At 42.7% G+C, this 18,205-nt stretch overlaps 2 protein-coding genes across 3 annotated transcripts; one reads left to right on the forward strand and one right to left on the reverse strand.

Moving 5' to 3' along the window:
• Positions 1–1,513: 1,513 nt before the first annotated feature.
• Positions 1,514–5,917, forward strand: GTF2A2 (general transcription factor IIA subunit 2). Of its 2 annotated transcripts, XM_059481827.1 has the most exons (5): positions 1,514–1,532; positions 1,817–1,950; positions 2,428–2,532; positions 3,838–3,964; positions 5,611–5,917. In XM_059481827.1, the coding sequence occupies exons 2-5, from the start codon at positions 1,879–1,881 to the stop codon at positions 5,634–5,636; spliced, it is 330 nt and encodes a 109-aa protein (XP_059337810.1). In that variant the 5' UTR covers positions 1,514–1,532; positions 1,817–1,878; the 3' UTR covers positions 5,637–5,917. The 2 variants fall into 2 exon arrangements, with proteins under 2 accessions (XP_059337810.1, XP_059337809.1); XM_059481826.1 differs by lacking the exon at positions 1,514–1,532 and having other exon boundaries at positions 1,690–1,950.
• A 5,269-nt stretch (positions 5,918–11,186) lies between these two features.
• Positions 11,187–12,992, reverse strand: GCNT3 (glucosaminyl (N-acetyl) transferase 3, mucin type). Its single transcript, XM_059482285.1, has one exon. The coding sequence runs from the start codon at positions 12,990–12,992 to the stop codon at positions 11,715–11,717; it is 1,278 nt and encodes a 425-aa protein (XP_059338268.1). The 3' UTR covers positions 11,187–11,714.
• Positions 12,993–18,205: the final 5,213 nt, after the last annotated feature.

The raw sequence follows: 18,205 nt of genomic DNA on the forward strand, positions 1-18,205 counted from the left end.
TGTCAGCTTCACTGATGCTGTCTGCTGAAATGTCTGTATTGACTGAAAAATACTGAAGTACATTGTGAATAGGCACTTTATCAACTAAAACTGTCACAAGGTAGAAAGTTTCTTCGTTAAAAGCGTATTTATTTCAGTGTCAAATTTTTGTCAGTGTATCCTACAGATTTAGACAGTATTTAGTATCTAGAAAGGTGGTTTAAATTCATGTCTTCTCAAAAGCTGTTGTCTTTGGAAATGAATTCTCAAGTCATTCCAGTCTCCTTCCAAAACCCCCTATGAGGAATGGAGAGGAGAGGGATAACAGCTTGCAAGCTCATTGTAACCACAGAAGCCTTACAAATCTTGCAGTCGAAATTCTCACTCAGTCCTTGTGGATGCAGGTCATTCTCAAGAGGATTTGTTTCACTCACTGCTTGTCAGAGACACTTGAAACAAGTGCTTTAATTATACTTCTTAAGGACACCTTCTTTTAGTCAGAGTAACACTCTGAAATGTAAGGAATATTTAAATATTAATCTTCTGAAAGACATCTTGCAGCTTTCCTAGCTTCAAAATTCTATGTTGAACTACCCAGTTTCTTTTATCACATCTCATTACCCATATTAAACTAACAGGAAAAAAGAGCATTAGTGAGGAGGCTGCAGTCATGTTAGTTTTTCATCATTCCCTTCAAGCATGACTGAAATCAGTGAAATTAAAGCCATTCTTTGCTCAAACTAGATTTTTTTTCAGTTTTGCAATTTGAACTGCCCAGATTACGCTGATTTACATGAATTTTTTTAGTATTGAAAATGATCTGCAGAGAAGCTTTCAAAGTGTTTTCCAAACGTCCTTATCTTACCATATTCCTTACTCTAGCTTGCTCAACTGCTAGTTAATACTGGTAGGATGGAATTGCAGGTTAATAATTACAAAATAACATTCATGGACAACAGATGCTTAGTTTACCACTGGTTCTGCAGTTCTGCAATGTTTCTTTTCATTAACAAAAGTTTTTATTCACAAGAAAGACCTGAGCTGTAGGTGCTCCAATGATTGAACGGTACATCAGAATGATTACACTGTCAATTAGTGTCTGTAAACTTTATTGTGGGCGATAATGGGAACCGTGCAGTGTTTAACAAAGTGAAGCTGTAGTAATCATGCAAAAGCACAGATTTTGAGTCACGGATAATAGAACCGGCTTCATTGGGCTAGTAGCACTCTTCACAGATGTGACTATTTTCCTTTGTCCCTCTAATAGAAAAAATGTAAGTAGAAGACTTCACCTACCTCTTAACAATATTACCACCTCTTAACAATATTACCATCCTTTCTTTTTAAATGAGCTTGTTTGCTGCGTTCCGAGGCGTGTCGGGGTGGCGTGGTGAGCCCGTGTGTGGATGCGGGTCATTACCGCCGGCTGTGCTTACCGAGCCGCAGCCGAACCCTTGCGGGCCTCGGCCGGAGCCCTGAGGGCGCCGCTGGCCCCGCCCCGTTCCGCTTCCGGCCCGCGCCGCCGGGCGGGGCCGCGCTTCCGGCCGCGCGCGGTGAGGGCCGATGGCGGCGCGGGGCCGGGGCCGCTTCCCGGGGGTGGCGGCGGGGCCGGGGCCGGGTGGGGCTCGGCGGGGCTCGGCGGGGCTCGGCTCCCGTCCGGAATGGCTCCGGCCGGGCTGGCTCCCGGAGCCGGGCCGGGCTCTCGGTTGTGCGGCCCCGGAGCGCAGCCGAGGGCCGGGCGGTGCTGCGGGGCGCTCTCTGTACTGTGCGTGCCCGGCGGGCTGGGCCGTGGGGCGGGCAGGGATTTATTGTTACCTTTGTTTGTTTTCGATGAGAGCGAGGACAGCCTAGGCGCGCAGCCGTGGATGAGCAGGACGTGTGCAGCCCTCGCAGGGAACCATGGCGTACCAGCTGTATAGGAACACCACACTGGGCAACAGCCTTCAGGAGAGTCTGGATGAGCTCATACAGGTCGGGGCCTGGCGTCTGGGCCAGTAGCTTAATAAAGACAGAAGTTTTTATCCAAACGGCTTTGTTGTTCCTGTGTCAGGGTACTTAGGGCCAAGGTTTGGGAAACTTCCTGACTGAGATCAGGGTTTGGTGCTACATTCACTTGTGATGTTTTTTGCTTTGTATTCTAGGTAAAGGAAAGTGTTTTATGTAAGTGGCATAGTCTTATGTAAATTAACAGCCAGATTAACTGGAACATTGGAGTCAATTTGCTGTTCCTCTAGTTATTTCCACTAAATATTTATTATAAGAGATCTTTGTGTAATACAGGATTGAAATATAAAAATAAATACAGGAACATAATTTTTGTAGAGTGTTCTTCTAGAGATCTGCGTCATTGAAGTGAACTTTGTTTTGATGTTTTTAACTTCTGCTGTGTGTTTGAGCTTACTTTGAAACAACTCAAAACTTGTTTTGTTTTCTTTTCAACTACTTCAGTCACAGCAAATCACACCTCAGTTGGCCCTTCAGGTGCTACTTCAGTTTGATAAAGCTATAAATTCAGCACTGGCACAGCGAGTCAGGAACAGAGTCAATTTCAGGGTAAGGAAATGATATCTTAAATTTTTACATGAGATACAGCAGCTAAGTGTTGATGCAGAGTGGCATTTAAAGCTATGTGCTCTAAGCAAGAACTTAAGAGGGTTTATTTTGGCTCTAATAATGACTGTTTACGTGTGTATTCTGTATGCAGCTGTAAGGCTTGTTACCTTGTTCTGCCAGGGATCTTTTGAATGAATGCAGAAATCAGATGATGAAAACAGGGAAGAGGGAATTGCTTTTTTGGTGGATAACGTTGCCATCCTCAGTGTCTTGCAGATGAGGAGGGAGACTTCTGCTTCTCACAGCTGTCCCTAGCAAAAGTGGGATGAGGCCAGATTTTCAGCCACATGAATAATGTGAAGAGAGACTAGAGAGTTTTAGATCCACCCTTTCACTGGATCATTTTGTAGCTATTTTCTGTAGGTATCGTAGAAAAATAAGTTGGGGGGTGTTCCCAGTCAGCCACCCTAATTAATGTTAGATAGCCAGCAAGTTTTTAAACATCAACTTGAATGTAATATTAAGGAAAAAAAAAAAAAACACAAAACCCAGCTTTGTGTTAACTTGTTGTGATACTACTCTGCAATCTATGTAGAACACATTCACAATGTGGGTTCCTAAAAGACTAGAATTTTAAACAATATAGAGATGTTAAAAATGCATAATTTCTCTAGCACACTTAAATTGCTTTGCATATGTAGCATGGTATAAAAAACAGTTTAGGATGTGTTTAGTGGGTAAATTTAAAAAATGTTACCTGGAGCTGAAGTTCTAAGTTCAAGAATGTCAATTTAAAATATGTAAAAGTGAAGGTCAGAAGTTTTCCATATTGACATCCTCAGTAATACATCAAATAGGAGGGATACCCCTTTATGTCACATATATCAGTTTTGTAGTGATTTTTTATTTAAGCTACCACTTTGTTTAAGCAGTTGCAGAATTCATATATTGTTATGATCACTGCTGTATCTGATTTTTCTAATGGCCCAATGTTTTAAGAAATGTTTCCTGCTACTGATCCTTTGTATATGTTGAAAATATTGTAAAACTTCTTTGCCTACCTGAGGACCCTCCCCTTGGATATCCTGTAATGTCACTCTGTGGTCTTGAGAATTTCAGCCACTGGAGGGCATTTAAACTCCAGTTTTCCTCAGGATTGCTTGCTTGCCAGTTTGTATGCATTCAGGTCCACTGTTGGCTTTGTAGCACTCTGTCCTAGAAGGGACACGGTTCAGTAGATACTCATCATATTTTCTGTTGCTTTTGAGATGTGTCCTATAGCAAATGTCTCTTGTCTTTTTCTAGGGGTCTCTGAACACATACAGGTTCTGTGACAATGTATGGACGTTTGTACTGAATGACGTGGAATTTAGGGAGGTCACCGAACTTGTGAAAGTGGACAAAGTGAAAATTGTAGCATGTGATGGAAAAAGTAAGTATGAAATATGATACAAATAGGTTGAGACACGAGTCTTGGTTGCTTTTAGAGAGCTTTGACCCGAGTGTCTTGCTAAAGCCAGGCCGACTGCATGACTTAGACGGAAGTAGGGCTCTGTATTCCCGTTACAACATCTAATGGGACATGAAACAAAGGCCAGCTAAATGCTTCCCTGACTCATAGGCACTGAGGCAGAGCCGTGTTAGGGACTGCTGTGCACCTGTGGCTGGGAAGTACATAATACTAGAGCAATTAGAAAGTCAGAAGTAATCTTTTTTTTCTGTCTGGTGAGTTTTCTAGTACTAACCTATTTGTTGGGATAGCACCATGTTTTACTGAATCTGAAGAGTGCTTCAACTGTCTGAGCAAGGAATTGTCTGAGAAAAGTGTCTGAGCAGTCATTCTCTGGCAACGCTAACCCATGGAAAGCTTTTGCGTGCATTTGCAAGTCATGAGACTTATTTGTTGCCTAGCAGACCCTCTGTTTGTACACTGCTTGTGGGAGTTTGCAATCCATATCTGCTTGACTGGATTACTTTTGTCCATGTCCCTTGAGATTCTTTACTGGAAAAAGTAAAACTTTTGTGGCAAGCTGCTTTATAACTTTTAAAACCATCAATGTGGCAAAGTATTGCTAAAGCTGTGTGAAATGGTGCTGGTTGTTTCATCCTCAGAGAGTGATGTTAAAAGCAGGAACTGTGCATGGAAAAGCCTTTATTTAAATGCACCATAGACCTCTGAAACAGGTTCTTCATGGCTTCCTGACCCTGGCATGCTTACAATAGTCCCTTCAAGTTGTAGTTCTAAAGATTTGACAGAATTTATTGTTTTCTCAACTTCTGGTATTAGCCAAGCATATAATCTTACTGCTTGGTTTTTGTGTGCTTATTATAGCTAGTGGAGGAAACCTTACATTCCAAGTATTAATCATTTTCATTCCTGATAAATTGTGCAGATAAGATTTAAACAACTGGCTGACTTGAAGTTGCTATTAACATTACAAGCTTTTTTTTTTTTCCCACGAGAAGCTGACTTGCTGAAGGAACAGTGCTAAACACTGGCTTGTTGTTCTCCATATTTGAGTTACATATTTTTTCCACAACTCTAAAAACAAGAAAGTAGTAATGGCAGTGTATCAAAAACTGCACTGGCATTAATTGGTGATTCTGACAAAAGGTCAGAACAGAGAATTGGTCTGAGTTGCTTTATGAAGATCATGCTCATTCTGGTACCTCTTTCAAAATACATGATATGCTGCACCCCACACTCCACCAGAGCTTATGGTGCTGGATTTGAAGAAACATTTTTCCTTAGTAGATGATAGCCAGATGTGCTTTTGGGTGACTGCAGTAAAGGGTTTGTGTATTTGTTACATGCTGGAGCAAAGCTTTTAGTATTTTTAATATTAATACATCTCTGGAGTTTTGTGCTGGCTCTTCTCAGTGTTGCTAAGTGAGGTGAAACAGCACAAGCAGTTCATGCATGGCATTGAGAGCAGTAGAGACAATAGGTAGGTACAGAACATGTTCTAAAATGCTTGGGGAACGCTTTAGAACTTGGGGAAGATACCAGAGAAAGTTGTTGGTTCTCTGTTTTCAGTGGGGGTGCATATTTGTCTCACTTTTTCTTTTCTTTCCTAGACACTGGTTCCAATACTGCAGAATGAATAGACCTGTGGTTTGTCTGCAATATTTTCTGTTAGTATGCAGCACTTTCTGGAGAGAAGCATGGAAAGAGACTGATCATACTCAATTCCTGTGATGCAAATGTGAGTTAATCCATACTAGAAAGCATCACAGAATGACAGCAGAAGAAATACCTGTAGCATTTCTTCATTTCACCTTATAGGGCATGAATATAATGTTACCTTTTTTTAATTACAAGAGATACTGTTGTCTTTTTTTTTGTTCAAAATAATTTCTGTAATAAACTTTTATTTAAAAACTTTTGAAAGAGTGATCATTGGAAAACTTTGGTTAAAACTAGCATCAACATACCATATTCCCCAACATTTTCTAAGTGTGTTTAGAGAAATGTTGCAAATTAAAAAGTCTTTCAGTTGCAGGGTAACTGGTTGCACTGCTAGGTGTTGCAAGAAATGTCTGTTACAGAGTGGTGGAGGAGGACATCAGCAAAAGCTTAGCAGCTCCTGCTGGGCAGCATGTTTGTGTGTTTGTGACTGCAGTTTTCTGTCTATAAGTAGTTCTGCTACGTGCCCTTGGCTGCACACTGCAGACTGGTAAGTAACCATTTTTGAAAATAAAAGAGCAGACAACTTGCTCTTATTTCAATTGCACAATAAATATCTGTTTTTAACTTAAGGGATGCAAATGTGTATCTGTCTTCTCTTGTTCTACATCACAGTCAATCTCCTAGGTTTAAACTTTTTTTGTTCTCTAATAATCATGTGGTAACTGAATTTCAACCCATACAAGTATAAAAATTTGTTCTTCTGACCTCCAACTGCTTGTAATCTTTTCCTGTCTCTAGACAGACTTCTCCATTTTAAGTTCTCTGTAGCCTTTTGACTCTCCTAATGCAAATAATTTTATCTTTTATTTTGTTCCATCTAAGTGTGCATTAGAATCATAGAATGGCCAGGGTTGGAAGGGACCTTAAGGATGATCTCATTCCAGTCCCCTGCCATGGGCAGGGACACTTTCTATCTCAGGTTGCTCCAAGCCCTGTCCACTTTGGCCTTGAGCAATTCCAGCAATGGGACAGCCACAGCTTCTCTTGGCAACCTCTTCTGTCTCATCACCCTCACAAGGAAGAATTTCTTCCTATTATCTAAACCTACCTTCTCTCAGTTTGAAGGCATTCCCCCTTGTCCTATTGCTCCAGACTTTAACCATTTTTTCTGGGATGCTGTTTGTCCAGGTGCTGGATCTACTCCTTCTGTGGAGGTTGTTTCAGTTCATGGAAGGAGCAAGGAGCAAAGGGAAGTTAAGGTAGTCTGGTGCCAATGTTCTTCCTGCTTTTTGTTGCTTTTCTCCATAACTTTCTTGCCACTTGCTATTTTTTTGGGTTTGAATTTCAGATAATCCTGCAAAGTTCATGTGATTAATGTACTTTGTGGTCTTGGAAGATTGAATTTACAACTAAAAGTATCAACTGCCCTTCTGTTGTACTAAACTTGTAATATCCAGTGGAAGGCACATAATTTCACTTGCCAGAGCATCAGCACACTTTCTGCTGCCTATTTGGTTCTTCTTTGCCTGTAGTGTTCTGTTTATTTATTTATTTGTTGATTTTATTTAGAAAGATCACAATTGCTTCCACATCTCAGCAGCTGAGAGAAAGTAAAATATATCTTTGCACCTTGACATTGAACTGGAATAGATGTTTCTATTTAGAAAGTAGATTAACTTAAAGAAATTGAAGGGAAGAGTAAATACCAGTGCTGAACTGGCTGTGGATGACTGCCTGTTTAAACATGGTTTCCAAGAAAAAGGATTTTGTCAATTCCATAGGTGTGCAAACCAGGATGTTATCTGATGTAAGCTGTTTGCTCAGTCAAGGCTGTCAATACCTGACTTTAAATGTTATCAGAGAGGCACAAATTTAAAGTGCAGAGGAGGAAGAATTTATGATGAATTTCCAGAAGACAAGTTTAATCAGGATCATCATGTACGTCTGCACGATGACTAGGCACAGTGAGTTAGAGGAGAGTGTTACAGACACTTGGGTTTAAGGATCTTGGCAGCTTAGGGGGTAGGATTTCAGTCAAAGTCCTACTGACCTGGGTTTGCTTTTCTGTACTCAGAAATTTTGGGGTGGGGAGGAAAGTAGGAGAAGGCTACTTTAGTAAGCGTGTACTGGGAGACGTGAACTTTGTCTTTGCTGTAACCTAGAGTGGTTTTTGTTAGGATTAGCCATTGTGGACTAGGAGGTAGTAATTTACAGATATATTAACGTTTTGGTTTGCATTTTGTGCTAAGAGAACCTACATCATTCAAGGAAGTGGAATATTGTTCACAGAGGCTAGTTAACATTTAATGGTCACTGCTGTTGCAGTCAGAAGAAAAGGAACACCCTAACCCTGCTCCCTGAATCACTTTTACTCTTGACTGCAGATACCTTTATTGTGTTCATATTGTTCATGTCTACTTTTTGTTTCTTTAGAATTTATTACCTGTTTTCCTCCAAATTCATTTTCATTGGCCCATCTCTTTGTTATAGGGCATCTCAGAGGTGATCATATAAACTATCAAATGTGAAGCAAGAAGGAAATAAACCCTCCTAACTAAAGCTAAAAAGAGCTGTTATGGACCTGTTGTGTAGGTATGTAATAAGCCACATTATTCTTGTAAAAATAAAGTAAAAAGCAATTGGAAATAAAACATAAAGACAGGTTTAAACCAGAAAAAGAAATCTGTTATTAAATCCCAGAACTATAGTTTCATCAGCCTCCTGTGCACTTCTTGAAAGGTAGATTTGCAGCATATTACCTCCTTAAACAACTGGTGGTTTATCTAGTTCAAGTTTTTAGTTAACAATTGTAGACAGAAGTGTCAGAAGTAGATTTTTGACTACACAAAACTAATATTTCTGATACATCTTCCAATTGGACAGCCCATGATTTTACTGATTAATTTCATATGGGGTTTAACCTATTTTTGGAGGTGGTTCTATAATCTGTTGTGATTGTATTACTTTGGGCTGGTCCTACTCTATTCCAAATTCATTCTTTTTTCAGTTTTACAACTAACTGGCAAGTTACAGGATTTCTCTGTGCTCTGTTGCCAACTTTCTAAGATGCCAGCTATCTGATTTCTAACATCCTTTGAGATCTCTGGAAAGCAAAGTTCTGTATTAGAGTTGAGTGGTGGTTTTTCCTGCCATTTCTAATGGCAGAGACATATCAGTGTTTTGATGTATGACTGCACTCATAAATATGACATTCCTAATGTCTTTGAAAGGGGATATGCTGAGAACATGCCTTTTGTCTTAGTTCACCTTAAGCATTTGGGAGTAGGCTCATTCTTTCAGAAGAAATTAGGTCGCTACTAAAAGAAGTGATTTGAAAATATATTTGCACAAGATAGCCTTTGTTTATGCAACCAAATCATCTGAGAGGAATTCTGGATAGTAACACCATTAGAAACAGGAAATTTCCTTTGGATCAAGCAAATTGGATGTTGAGGTTTACAAGTTGTTTGCCTCTGCAGGTAATAATGCTGAAACAGTCATTTTCATCCAAAGCAGTGATCTCTGAGCAGGAGAGCTGCCTAGGCTGTGTTAGATAACTGCTGTCCCTCCTACTGAGTCACCAAGCTGGCTTTATGGCATGCTGACTTCTCTTGATGTCTTCACATTCTGTGAGCAAACTCTTTCAACTCTGGATAAATGCTTAGATTCTCGTCTAACCAGGAAGGGCAAAGATTGCAGTGAGTAGCATTAAAAGATAAAATACTTTGATAAAAGGCTTACCATGGAACAGATTTGAAGAGGCACGTTGCACCCTCAGTGTAAATTCTTGTCTCTGTCTCTCCGTTTGTAACATTTTTGTGTCTGGCAACAAATGAAACACTGTTATTGCAGTGTGTGCCAGCAATACTTCATGTTTCTGAGAGAAGGAGCAGCTGAAGAAGTTAAACATATTTACAAAGTAAAGGGGATAAAAATTCCTGTTGACAGGTCTGTAAGTAACTTGTAAGTATGTCTCTTTCTCTACAGGTATATTTGCAAAATACTAGAGAATGCCCTCATTCAATAATCTTTCACTATTTCAAGCTGGGATTCCTTCCAGCCCCCCAAACACCCTTGTTCTTTAAAAAATAAATAATTTAGTTTTTACAAACATCCATTTCATGGCTGGATTTGGGTTTTATGCAATTTCTTAAAACTTAATAGGTATGGGGATTTTTTTATCTCCAGGAATATGCACATTTTCCCTCCATTTTGTAAGGGAAAAAGACAACACTTTGCCATAGCTGGAAACATGGTGACCCTTCTCTGCCTGCTTCAGTCCAGAAACCTGAATGTATTGCAACCCCCCAATGAACCCCTTGGCACTAGTTTGCCATTTTGAACTAACATGTATTCATTTAAAGTAAGCAAAAGAGTTCTAAGAAGCAAAATCAGGTTAGGCAGCAGTGGTTTGATGCAGTCTTCTATGGTGGGAGACTGGAGTTCTTACCCTAAGTCACCAGAGAAGTTCTGTTTGTTCTAAAAGACTGTTCTAGACATGGAGATAATTTCTGTTTAATGTTGAATTTGCTGCTGAAACCATTTCAAAAACTTGTATGTTACCATCAGGTTAGCATAAAGCTTTAATCTCTTTAGCAAATGCCTGCTTACATAAGTTAGAAACAGCTGCCCCCTGGATCCATAATTCTATTCATTTGCTCTTTTTTCTTAAACAAATGCCCAATGATACAGTGGGTATTTATGTTTGAGACCTTTTCTTCCCCATACCTGCTGTTGTTGTCTGTGAAATCACCATGGCATTTAAAAAATCACTATTTTACAACCAAGTTCACTTTAAAATGTCTAACAAAATTGCAATGACACCTTTTCCAGTCAGTTACTTCATCTTCTCATCCTATTTAAATCAATGTTTCAAAGATTTGTGTGACTGCAGTCATAACTTCATCTAAATGTAGCCTGGTGTTGTGGGATTGCTTCAGGTGTTCTTTGTGTAACGCTAATTCTCCGCTGTAGACCTTAAATTTGTAAAGGTGAGCGTTTACTTACAAGAAAGTTACTTGAATAGATTTTTTAAAAAAATAAAGAGAAGGGCATTAATCTCTTAGCATTACAGGTAGTGAAAAGGTGTTGGATCCATGGAAAGTGGTAAGCTTTAATATGAGAAGGTGAGAAAAACAGAAGTTTGCAAATCTTCCTTTCAGCTATTAGAAACTTAAAAAAACAATGTATTAAGTGATTGGTTTGTCCATTGTCCATTACTGGATGTGGTAATCACCGTATTGAAATATCACCAAAATATCTCTTTTTGGGGGGGGGTTGGGGGGACTGGGAAGAGAGATGTGGATTTTAGAAAATGTAGGTTTGCATACCATTGTGTGCATCCCTCTGCCTGTGTTTCAGGCAGAGAAATGGATGCACAAATGGTTTAACTGGTTTAATGCTGCCTGGTTTTCTGCCAGGAGCACAAACCATTCTCCTCAGAGAACATAGAACACCGAAGCGCTATGGATTTTACTATCTTGGATTTTATTGAAGGTTGGCTTTTAACGATTAACGAGTTTTGATAGAGTCAAAGTTTGAAGTGAGGCAAAAGTAGCAGCCAGATGTTCGGCTGAGCAGCGCTGAACGGGCGGCGGCTGCCGGGTGCTCTGTGGAAAAGCAAATTAATCATTGTTTCGGCTCTGCCCCTAGCCGGACCTGGGGGCACCGTGGCTGGGGCTGCCCGTGTGCAGGCGGCAGCCCGGGGCTGCCTTTGCCGATGGGCTCGGGAAGGGGCTGCGCAACGCCCCGCCCGCCTCCTCCGGCGGCTCCGGGCGAGAGCGGGGACCCCGCGGGACGGGAGCCGAGCGGGACGGGGCTGAGCCTCCCCTCCCGCCCTTCCACCGGCCCTTCCACCGGCCCTTCCCTCCGCCGGGCCACCCCGTCCGTCTGTCCGTTCGTCCGACCCGCGGCGGGGCTTCTCCTCGGGGCCGCGCCCAGGCGTGGGCCCCTCAGGGCCCGGGGGATCCTCTCCCGCCGTCCCCGAGGCGCCGTCGGCTGGAGTCGCCCACGGAAGGCAGCAGTCGCTGGCCAGAGTCTCCGCGGCTCCCCCTCAGAGCCCCCGGCCGTACAGGGCCTTGTGGCGTAGGTACTCCTCGAGACACTGGACGGCCGCATCGTCCACCTCGGGGTCGAACTTGTTGGCCAGGAGGTGGTGTTGCTGCAGCATCCAGGGCACGTCGCCCACCCCGTAGATGCAGATGGAGCGCTGGTGGCGGCCGGTGCAGGGCGGGTAGGGCGCGCCCTTGCTCATGTCGCCCTCCAGGTACTCCCACTTGACCAGGCGGGGAAGGGCGTTCATGTCCGAGAGCTGGAACTTATCGCTGAGGGGCGTACTCCCCGGCACGCCCGGCATGCGGTTCAGGGTGGCCCACACGTGCTCGTCAGGGCTGTAGCTGTCCTTGGACCACTCGAGGAACTTTCGTGCGGTGGGGTTTTCGAAGATGTACCGCACGAAGTCCCGTGTGACGGCGGTGTAGGCGCTGCCCGTGAACATGGGGTAGCTGTGGGGTGGGGGCAGTTTCTTCTGGGAAGTGCGAGAGATGGTCTCCCTCACCTCGTGGTGATACTCCCAGCGCTGCTTCTTGGCGGCCGAGGGCCTCTCGGACTCCATGGCGTTCTGGCCCTGCAGCAGCTGCAGCGCCCGGACTATCTCGGCGTTGGTCTTGATGGGGAAGTCGGTGCCGCAGGTGTTGATGAGGTAGCGCCATGGCGCAGGGCTCTGCAGGAGGTCCTGCATGCAGTTGAGGTCGGCCTGCACCCGGGACCAGGAGGCATAGACCACGCTTTCCAGGCGGCTGGCCACGAAGACATTGGGGAAGCAGGCAGCAATGGCCCTCACGGCCTCCTGGAAGGCGGCCGGGGATTTGCTGTCTACGTGGACGCAGTAAACGTTCTGGGGCGCGTAGACGGACCGCAGGAGCCGCTCAAACATGTCGATTTTATGGTGGATGATCATGGAGTAGGCGATGGGGAACTCCTCCTCCTCCTGGCTGAGCGGGAACTCGATGTAGCGCCGGGTCTCCTTGAAGGCTCTGCAGTCCCTCGTGATGTTCAGGTACTCGCCGGGCGTCGGTGAAGCCCTTCTGTTCGCCACTTCCAGGTTGCTGAGCTGCGCCTCCCGGATGGCCGTCTGGTCCCCGCGTACGACCCCCGAGCAGTTGATGCTGCGGCTGGGCGAGAGCTCCAGCGCCCGGTAGAGCTGCGGGCGCTCGGCGGGGCCGGGGCGGGCGGTGCCGCGCAGCGCCAGGACGGCGGCGAGCAGCGCCAGCGGCCCGAGCAGCAGCGCCCAGCGCCGCCGCGCCGCCGGGGCCCGCTGCCACCACGGCATCCCGCTCCGGGGCTGCCCTGCCCTGAGGGAGCCGGGCACCCGCTGCCTCCGGGAGGTGGGGAAGCAGTGCCGGGCGATCCCGGTGTGACCGCAGGTGAACAACAGTCCCCTCCCTCCCCGTGGCGTGGCTCTCTTGGGTTTTATCAGCACTGGGGGTGGTTCTATATCTTCTGGGTCTGTTTAAAAGATGATATTTCACCTTACCCCTGTCCAGCAAGTAACACAAGGAAAATTCCTCTGGAATTCGACCCTCTGTAATGCACTTTTAAAAAATATTTACTAGAGTATCTTGGTGTCTAACCTGCTTTTCCAGTGTTCTGATTGATAGGGAGGATGTGTACTAATATCTTTACGAAAACTTCAATGGGAGAAGGTGTGGGTGTTATCGGCTCTACTAACTTCAAGCGGCAGGTTTGTTACAAAGTCCAGACAGTTTGACTCCTGAAACAGACAAGGGTCTGCGCAACCTGAACTTCTGTGCTATAAGTGAGGTGTCAGAGACATGTAGATATCCAGGTTTATAGGTAATAGGTAACCTAAACCCATGGTGAATCAGCCTGCTGCCTCTCCCCAGAGTTATTTGGATTATTTGGATTAGTTATGTGAGAAATACCTAACCCTGCACGAGGCCTGTAAAATTAGTTTGTAGGTCCACACCTAAAAGTACTTGGGGCTGGCTCTGATCTTCCTTTAATTTTTGGTTATGTAATAAAGTATTATTAAGCAAAATTAGTGATAGTGTCACTGGCTGCTATTTAAGCAAAATTTTTCCTAGATATACTTTGTATGTAATTTTCTGTCAAGTACACATCTTTTAGTAAGATATAGTATCCTCTTGTGAAACACTGTATTCCACTTTTTTCATTTGTGTTCACATGAGGAATGTTATTTGTGTTAGTAGTAATGGCTCTTTTCAAAAGAACTGTTCTTTTTAAAATCAGTATTTCCTTTGAACTATGTCAGAAATGGAGAATAAATTACATTTTCATCTTCTTGGCTGCTCAGATTTTTTTTTAAACTGTCTCTGCTGGTATTGTGATACTTATCTAAAACTCATGGGATTGTGTTTGGCTTATAGTTTTGAGATTTATAGTTTTAAAATTACCAATAAACATTTGGAAAATTTCATGATAGCTTTCTCATTATGAATCTTCCGACACCAGAAGGTCAGTGCTCTTTTTATATGGAGTATTTGGCACATACTCCAGAGTGGGAAAGTGAACAAAGCAAAGATGGGAAGTGAACAAGGAAGTATTGAGGTTTCAAAAAAATAAACCTTATGCAAATATAAGTATATTGTATATGTACACTTTATCAGTAAAACTTTAACGTGATGAACCTTGTGCAGGTTCTGCTTTTTGAAACTTGTAACTGTCTGATTACAGACTTCCCCTTCTGTTTGCTTCCATTTATTTTCAACTGAGTTATGTGTCAAAGTCCTGTACTGTCTAACAGTTCAAACTGTCTTTACAAGCTGCTGAGATTGCATGCCCACAAGCAGAGTCTTGGGTCAGTTTGATGACAAGATAGAGGTCAAGTTCATCTTTGAAGAAACTGTTGGATGTTAATTTTCCTTTCAGAGTTCTACTTCATTGCTGGTTTCTGAAAAATGGTTTGAAAGCACTACATGCAGTATCTCTAAACCTGATTCAGAAAGGACATGAAAAGGTACCAGTAAAAAGCAGTAAGTAAAATACCAAGCCACAATATTTTTTGTAGCATGCGTACCAGTTCCTGTTATTTACTGAGCACTGCCTAATGCTATTCATCTTACAGCTGCAGACTCATTGCTTTGCTCTTTCTCGACCTCTGGTGCACTTTTACTGAAGTCAGACCATTTCTGCTTTGATCCAAGACAAAATTGCTGGACTGAAGAGCACAAGTGAGTGTGGCTTAGAAAAAAGCCAAAGCAGACAAACGTAATTGACATACAGTCTATGGGGTAGTTTTGGCCCCTTGAAATTTTACACAACAGCTGAACACTGCTCATAAGGTATAACGAGTTTCCTCACTTACATTTTGTATAATAAAGCAAAATAGGGACAAGGCATTACTCACCTTATACAGATTGCTGAAGAAACAGACAAATACATAGGATGATGCTGGTAGAGATATTTAAAAGAATTTCCTTTAAACCACTCTTAAGACTGGCAGCGTTTCTGACTGTGGTGGCCAGCACTGTGAGCTGGACTGTGTCCTGGGGGAAGAAAACCTGTTTTTTTCTTGAAGGACATAACACAAAGAAAACACAGTGATACTGGGGATCATAAATGCATTAGCTCATGCTGCATTGTTTCTACAAAAGGGTTGCTTCATACATCATGGGAAGTAAAAACAAAACAGAAAACAAAACTCTTTTAGACAGATGATAGAGGAGGTCAGGTCTGCAGAAATAAAGAACCAAAAAGAATGGATCTAACTTTGTGCATTTCCCACAATGAAAACCCCATTATAACTGTCCTATTGAAGAGGTTATTTCTTAAGAGATAAGGAACTTCCTGAAATTGACACAAATGTTACTGAGAAAGGTTTTTGTCTTTTACCCTTAAAAGCATGTTAGTTTTATTTCTTGCCTTGTTTTCAGCTGTCTAAATAGTATTCTGAACTTCAGGTGTTTCTGTGCTGTGGTAGAACTTTTATCAATTTATCACTGTTCTGTACAGTTCGATTTGGTCACAAGTAGAGAGTCTGCCACAGTACACAGACACATGCACAGAGTGATGGCTGACACACAGATCATGTCCAAAGCCTCTGTATCATGGAGATTGTTGCTTTCATGTCTCTGTGGCTGCCCAGAAATATTTGAATATGTTTAGACCTACAGCTGGTCTGGTTGCCTGAAAGGGGCACAGTTTGTGGTGATTGGGAGTGGGGCCCAGCCTCATCCCCATGGGCACAGCTGTGAGCAGCACTGCCAGCAATGAGCCAGGGAGTGCCCAGGGGCGCTGAGCAGCCACCAAAGGGAGCAGAGGGCACACAGGGCAATGCATCAACATCAGGGGTGTAAGGGTTGGGCAGAAGAGCACATGCTTACAGCCTTCTGAAGTGACATGCTGTTACTCTGTATGGGCAGATGCTTGAAGCCTTCCAATGTTACTCTGTATGGGCTGAAGCTCTCTGGAATTGTGTGGGGATGCTGTGTATTGTGGCCCTCTCAACTGCTGGTGACAGGTGCTGGTGACATGTGCTGTGACAGTTGCCTTGAATGTCCCACAGCTGGCTAAGAATACTTCAGACTGGGACTTTATCCAGTTGCTGAATACTTATTGCTGAGTTCACTAAATTTTCCTTCAATGCTTGAAGTTCACACAGAGCACTCCTTACCTTCACAGTCATAGAATGCATTACAAGGGAAGGACAGGGAATCAATGGGGGAAAGGTGATTGTCTTCTGGAACTGTTGTTGTGGGCTATTCAGTTCTGTCTGAAGTTCTTGCCATGTGCTGCCCTTGTTCTGGCTGCAATCCTGTAAAGAAACCCAAGTATTTCATAATAGTTTGAGCGCCCTACTTTTTCTGCCATACATTCACAATTCAATATGTAATTACTTTTTAGGGGAGAATGCTGTTGTGGGGAGTGTAATACCATTTTTTTCTTTATTTCAGATGATCTATTTGCTTCATATTTTCATCCTTTAAAATTCCCTTATACACTTGACACTTCTGTTTCCTATACAAAGCTAGAAGGAACACTAGCTGCGCTTATGTCAGAGAAAATCCTGAAGGTTTTTACTGCTTATTGTTTCATTCTTTTCATGCTTATAACATGTCTCTACAGCTTGTCTGTCTGTGATGTTTTCACACTGCTGTAAACTCTCTCCAGGGATAAAGTCTGCAACAGCAAAAAAGAAGCTTTCTGTACAGCAGCTAAACAGCTGAGGTCTAGAACCACTGAGGTATTTGAGCATCCCACCTCCAAGTAGTCACTGCCTCAGTATGTGGATCTGTATTCTGGAACAGTTCTGTGCTGCATCTGTGGTGCTGATGCAGCAGACAGCAATTGCATCTTTCTTTGGGCACCTATGACGTGCTGGTGTGTCCTGCCCTGCAGAGGGGGCCAAAGAAGGACATGGGTTTTGAGGAGCATTTACTGTTCAAAGACTAAAATGTTGATTCAGCTGACTGAAGGTCATGCTCCTCAGTGTGTGCAAATGAGCATGACTGAGCTTATCTTTGTGAACAAAGACGGTTATGGTGTGGTGCTAGGTGTCAGTAAATCAAAGATTGGCATATGTATTTCTACTTACTATTCTTACTAAAAAATATACAACACAAAACCCCCCAAAACAAGCTGAAAACCCCAATAGCTTCTAACCTTCTGGCATGCATTTTCTGCCTATAAAATGATGCCATTCTCCATGGTTTTGGCACTTGTTTTAGGCAAATAGTGTGTTTTGAAGGAGTACCAAAATGTAGGTCTATGGTAAAACACCTTAATTACAAATTTAACAGTGGGAAGGGGAGTAGTAGTTTAGTCTTATAAAGACATAGCACTGGCATGTCCCTCTCTTCATGTTATTTTCAGTCCGAGATTTGGATGAAGTATTTTTTTCTACTTCTTCTGTGTTTCAGCAGTGAGGGTGTTAGAAGTCCAGTTTATGTAACAGTGACAATAAATCTGAGTGGGAGTGTGTGAATTGAAGCACTCTTTCTCACTGAAATCAGATGGAGAGGAAGAAGAGAAGTGTATTTTTGTTTTACTTCAAACAGATAATTTCATAGTTTTTACCTGAACCTTTGGGCTCAACTTTGCTCTGATATTACCTAAAAATGTGCAGTGTCTTAACTTCTCTTGTTGGAATAGCCCATATACCTGAATGAGAGTGTTTCAGTGATTTGCTGGTCTTTAGATTACTTCAGTATTGTCTAATGCTGCTGTTGTGAATAGCTGTTTCCAGGACATTTTACCCACCTTTTTAAAGCAATTTTGCTGTTGTCACAAGTAGCTATTAATCACTTCATCTCTGGACTCTGTTGGCAATTGAAAGTCATAAAGCAAATGTCTTTATGATTATGAAATAAAAATGACTGATTATTTGCATCTCTAGGTATTAGGCAACTTGCAGAAGAGTGACATGGTACTATAAAATATATTTTCGGTAATTTTTCTCAGTCACAACCAAGATGAAATTTTGTGGGTTGTTTCAGAGAAAAACCTCTGGAATTGTCACCAAAACCATACCAGACTCCTGAGGTGTATATGTAAAAATGGATA

Source organism: Ammospiza nelsoni, chromosome 14 (assembly GCF_027579445.1).
Source record: "Ammospiza nelsoni isolate bAmmNel1 chromosome 14, bAmmNel1.pri, whole genome shotgun sequence".
Classification (NCBI taxonomy): domain Eukaryota; kingdom Metazoa; phylum Chordata; class Aves; order Passeriformes; family Passerellidae; genus Ammospiza; species Ammospiza nelsoni.

Excerpts from the sequence above, each read along its gene's own strand:
- GTF2A2 (XM_059481827.1), top strand. The coding sequence starts at position 1,879 with ATGGCGTACCAGCTGTATAGGAACACCACACTGGGCAACAGCCTTCAG. Across the intron at positions 2,533-3,837 it reads GGAACAGAGTCAATTTCAGG|GGGTCTCTGAACACATACAG; the intron begins GTAAGGAAATGA and ends GTCTTTTTCTAG. Across the intron at positions 3,965-5,610 it reads TGTAGCATGTGATGGAAAAA|ACACTGGTTCCAATACTGCA; the intron begins GTAAGTATGAAA and ends TTTCTTTCCTAG.
- GCNT3 (XM_059482285.1), bottom strand. The coding sequence starts at position 12,992 with ATGCCGTGGTGGCAGCGGGCCCCGGCGGCGCGGCGGCGCTGGGCGCTG.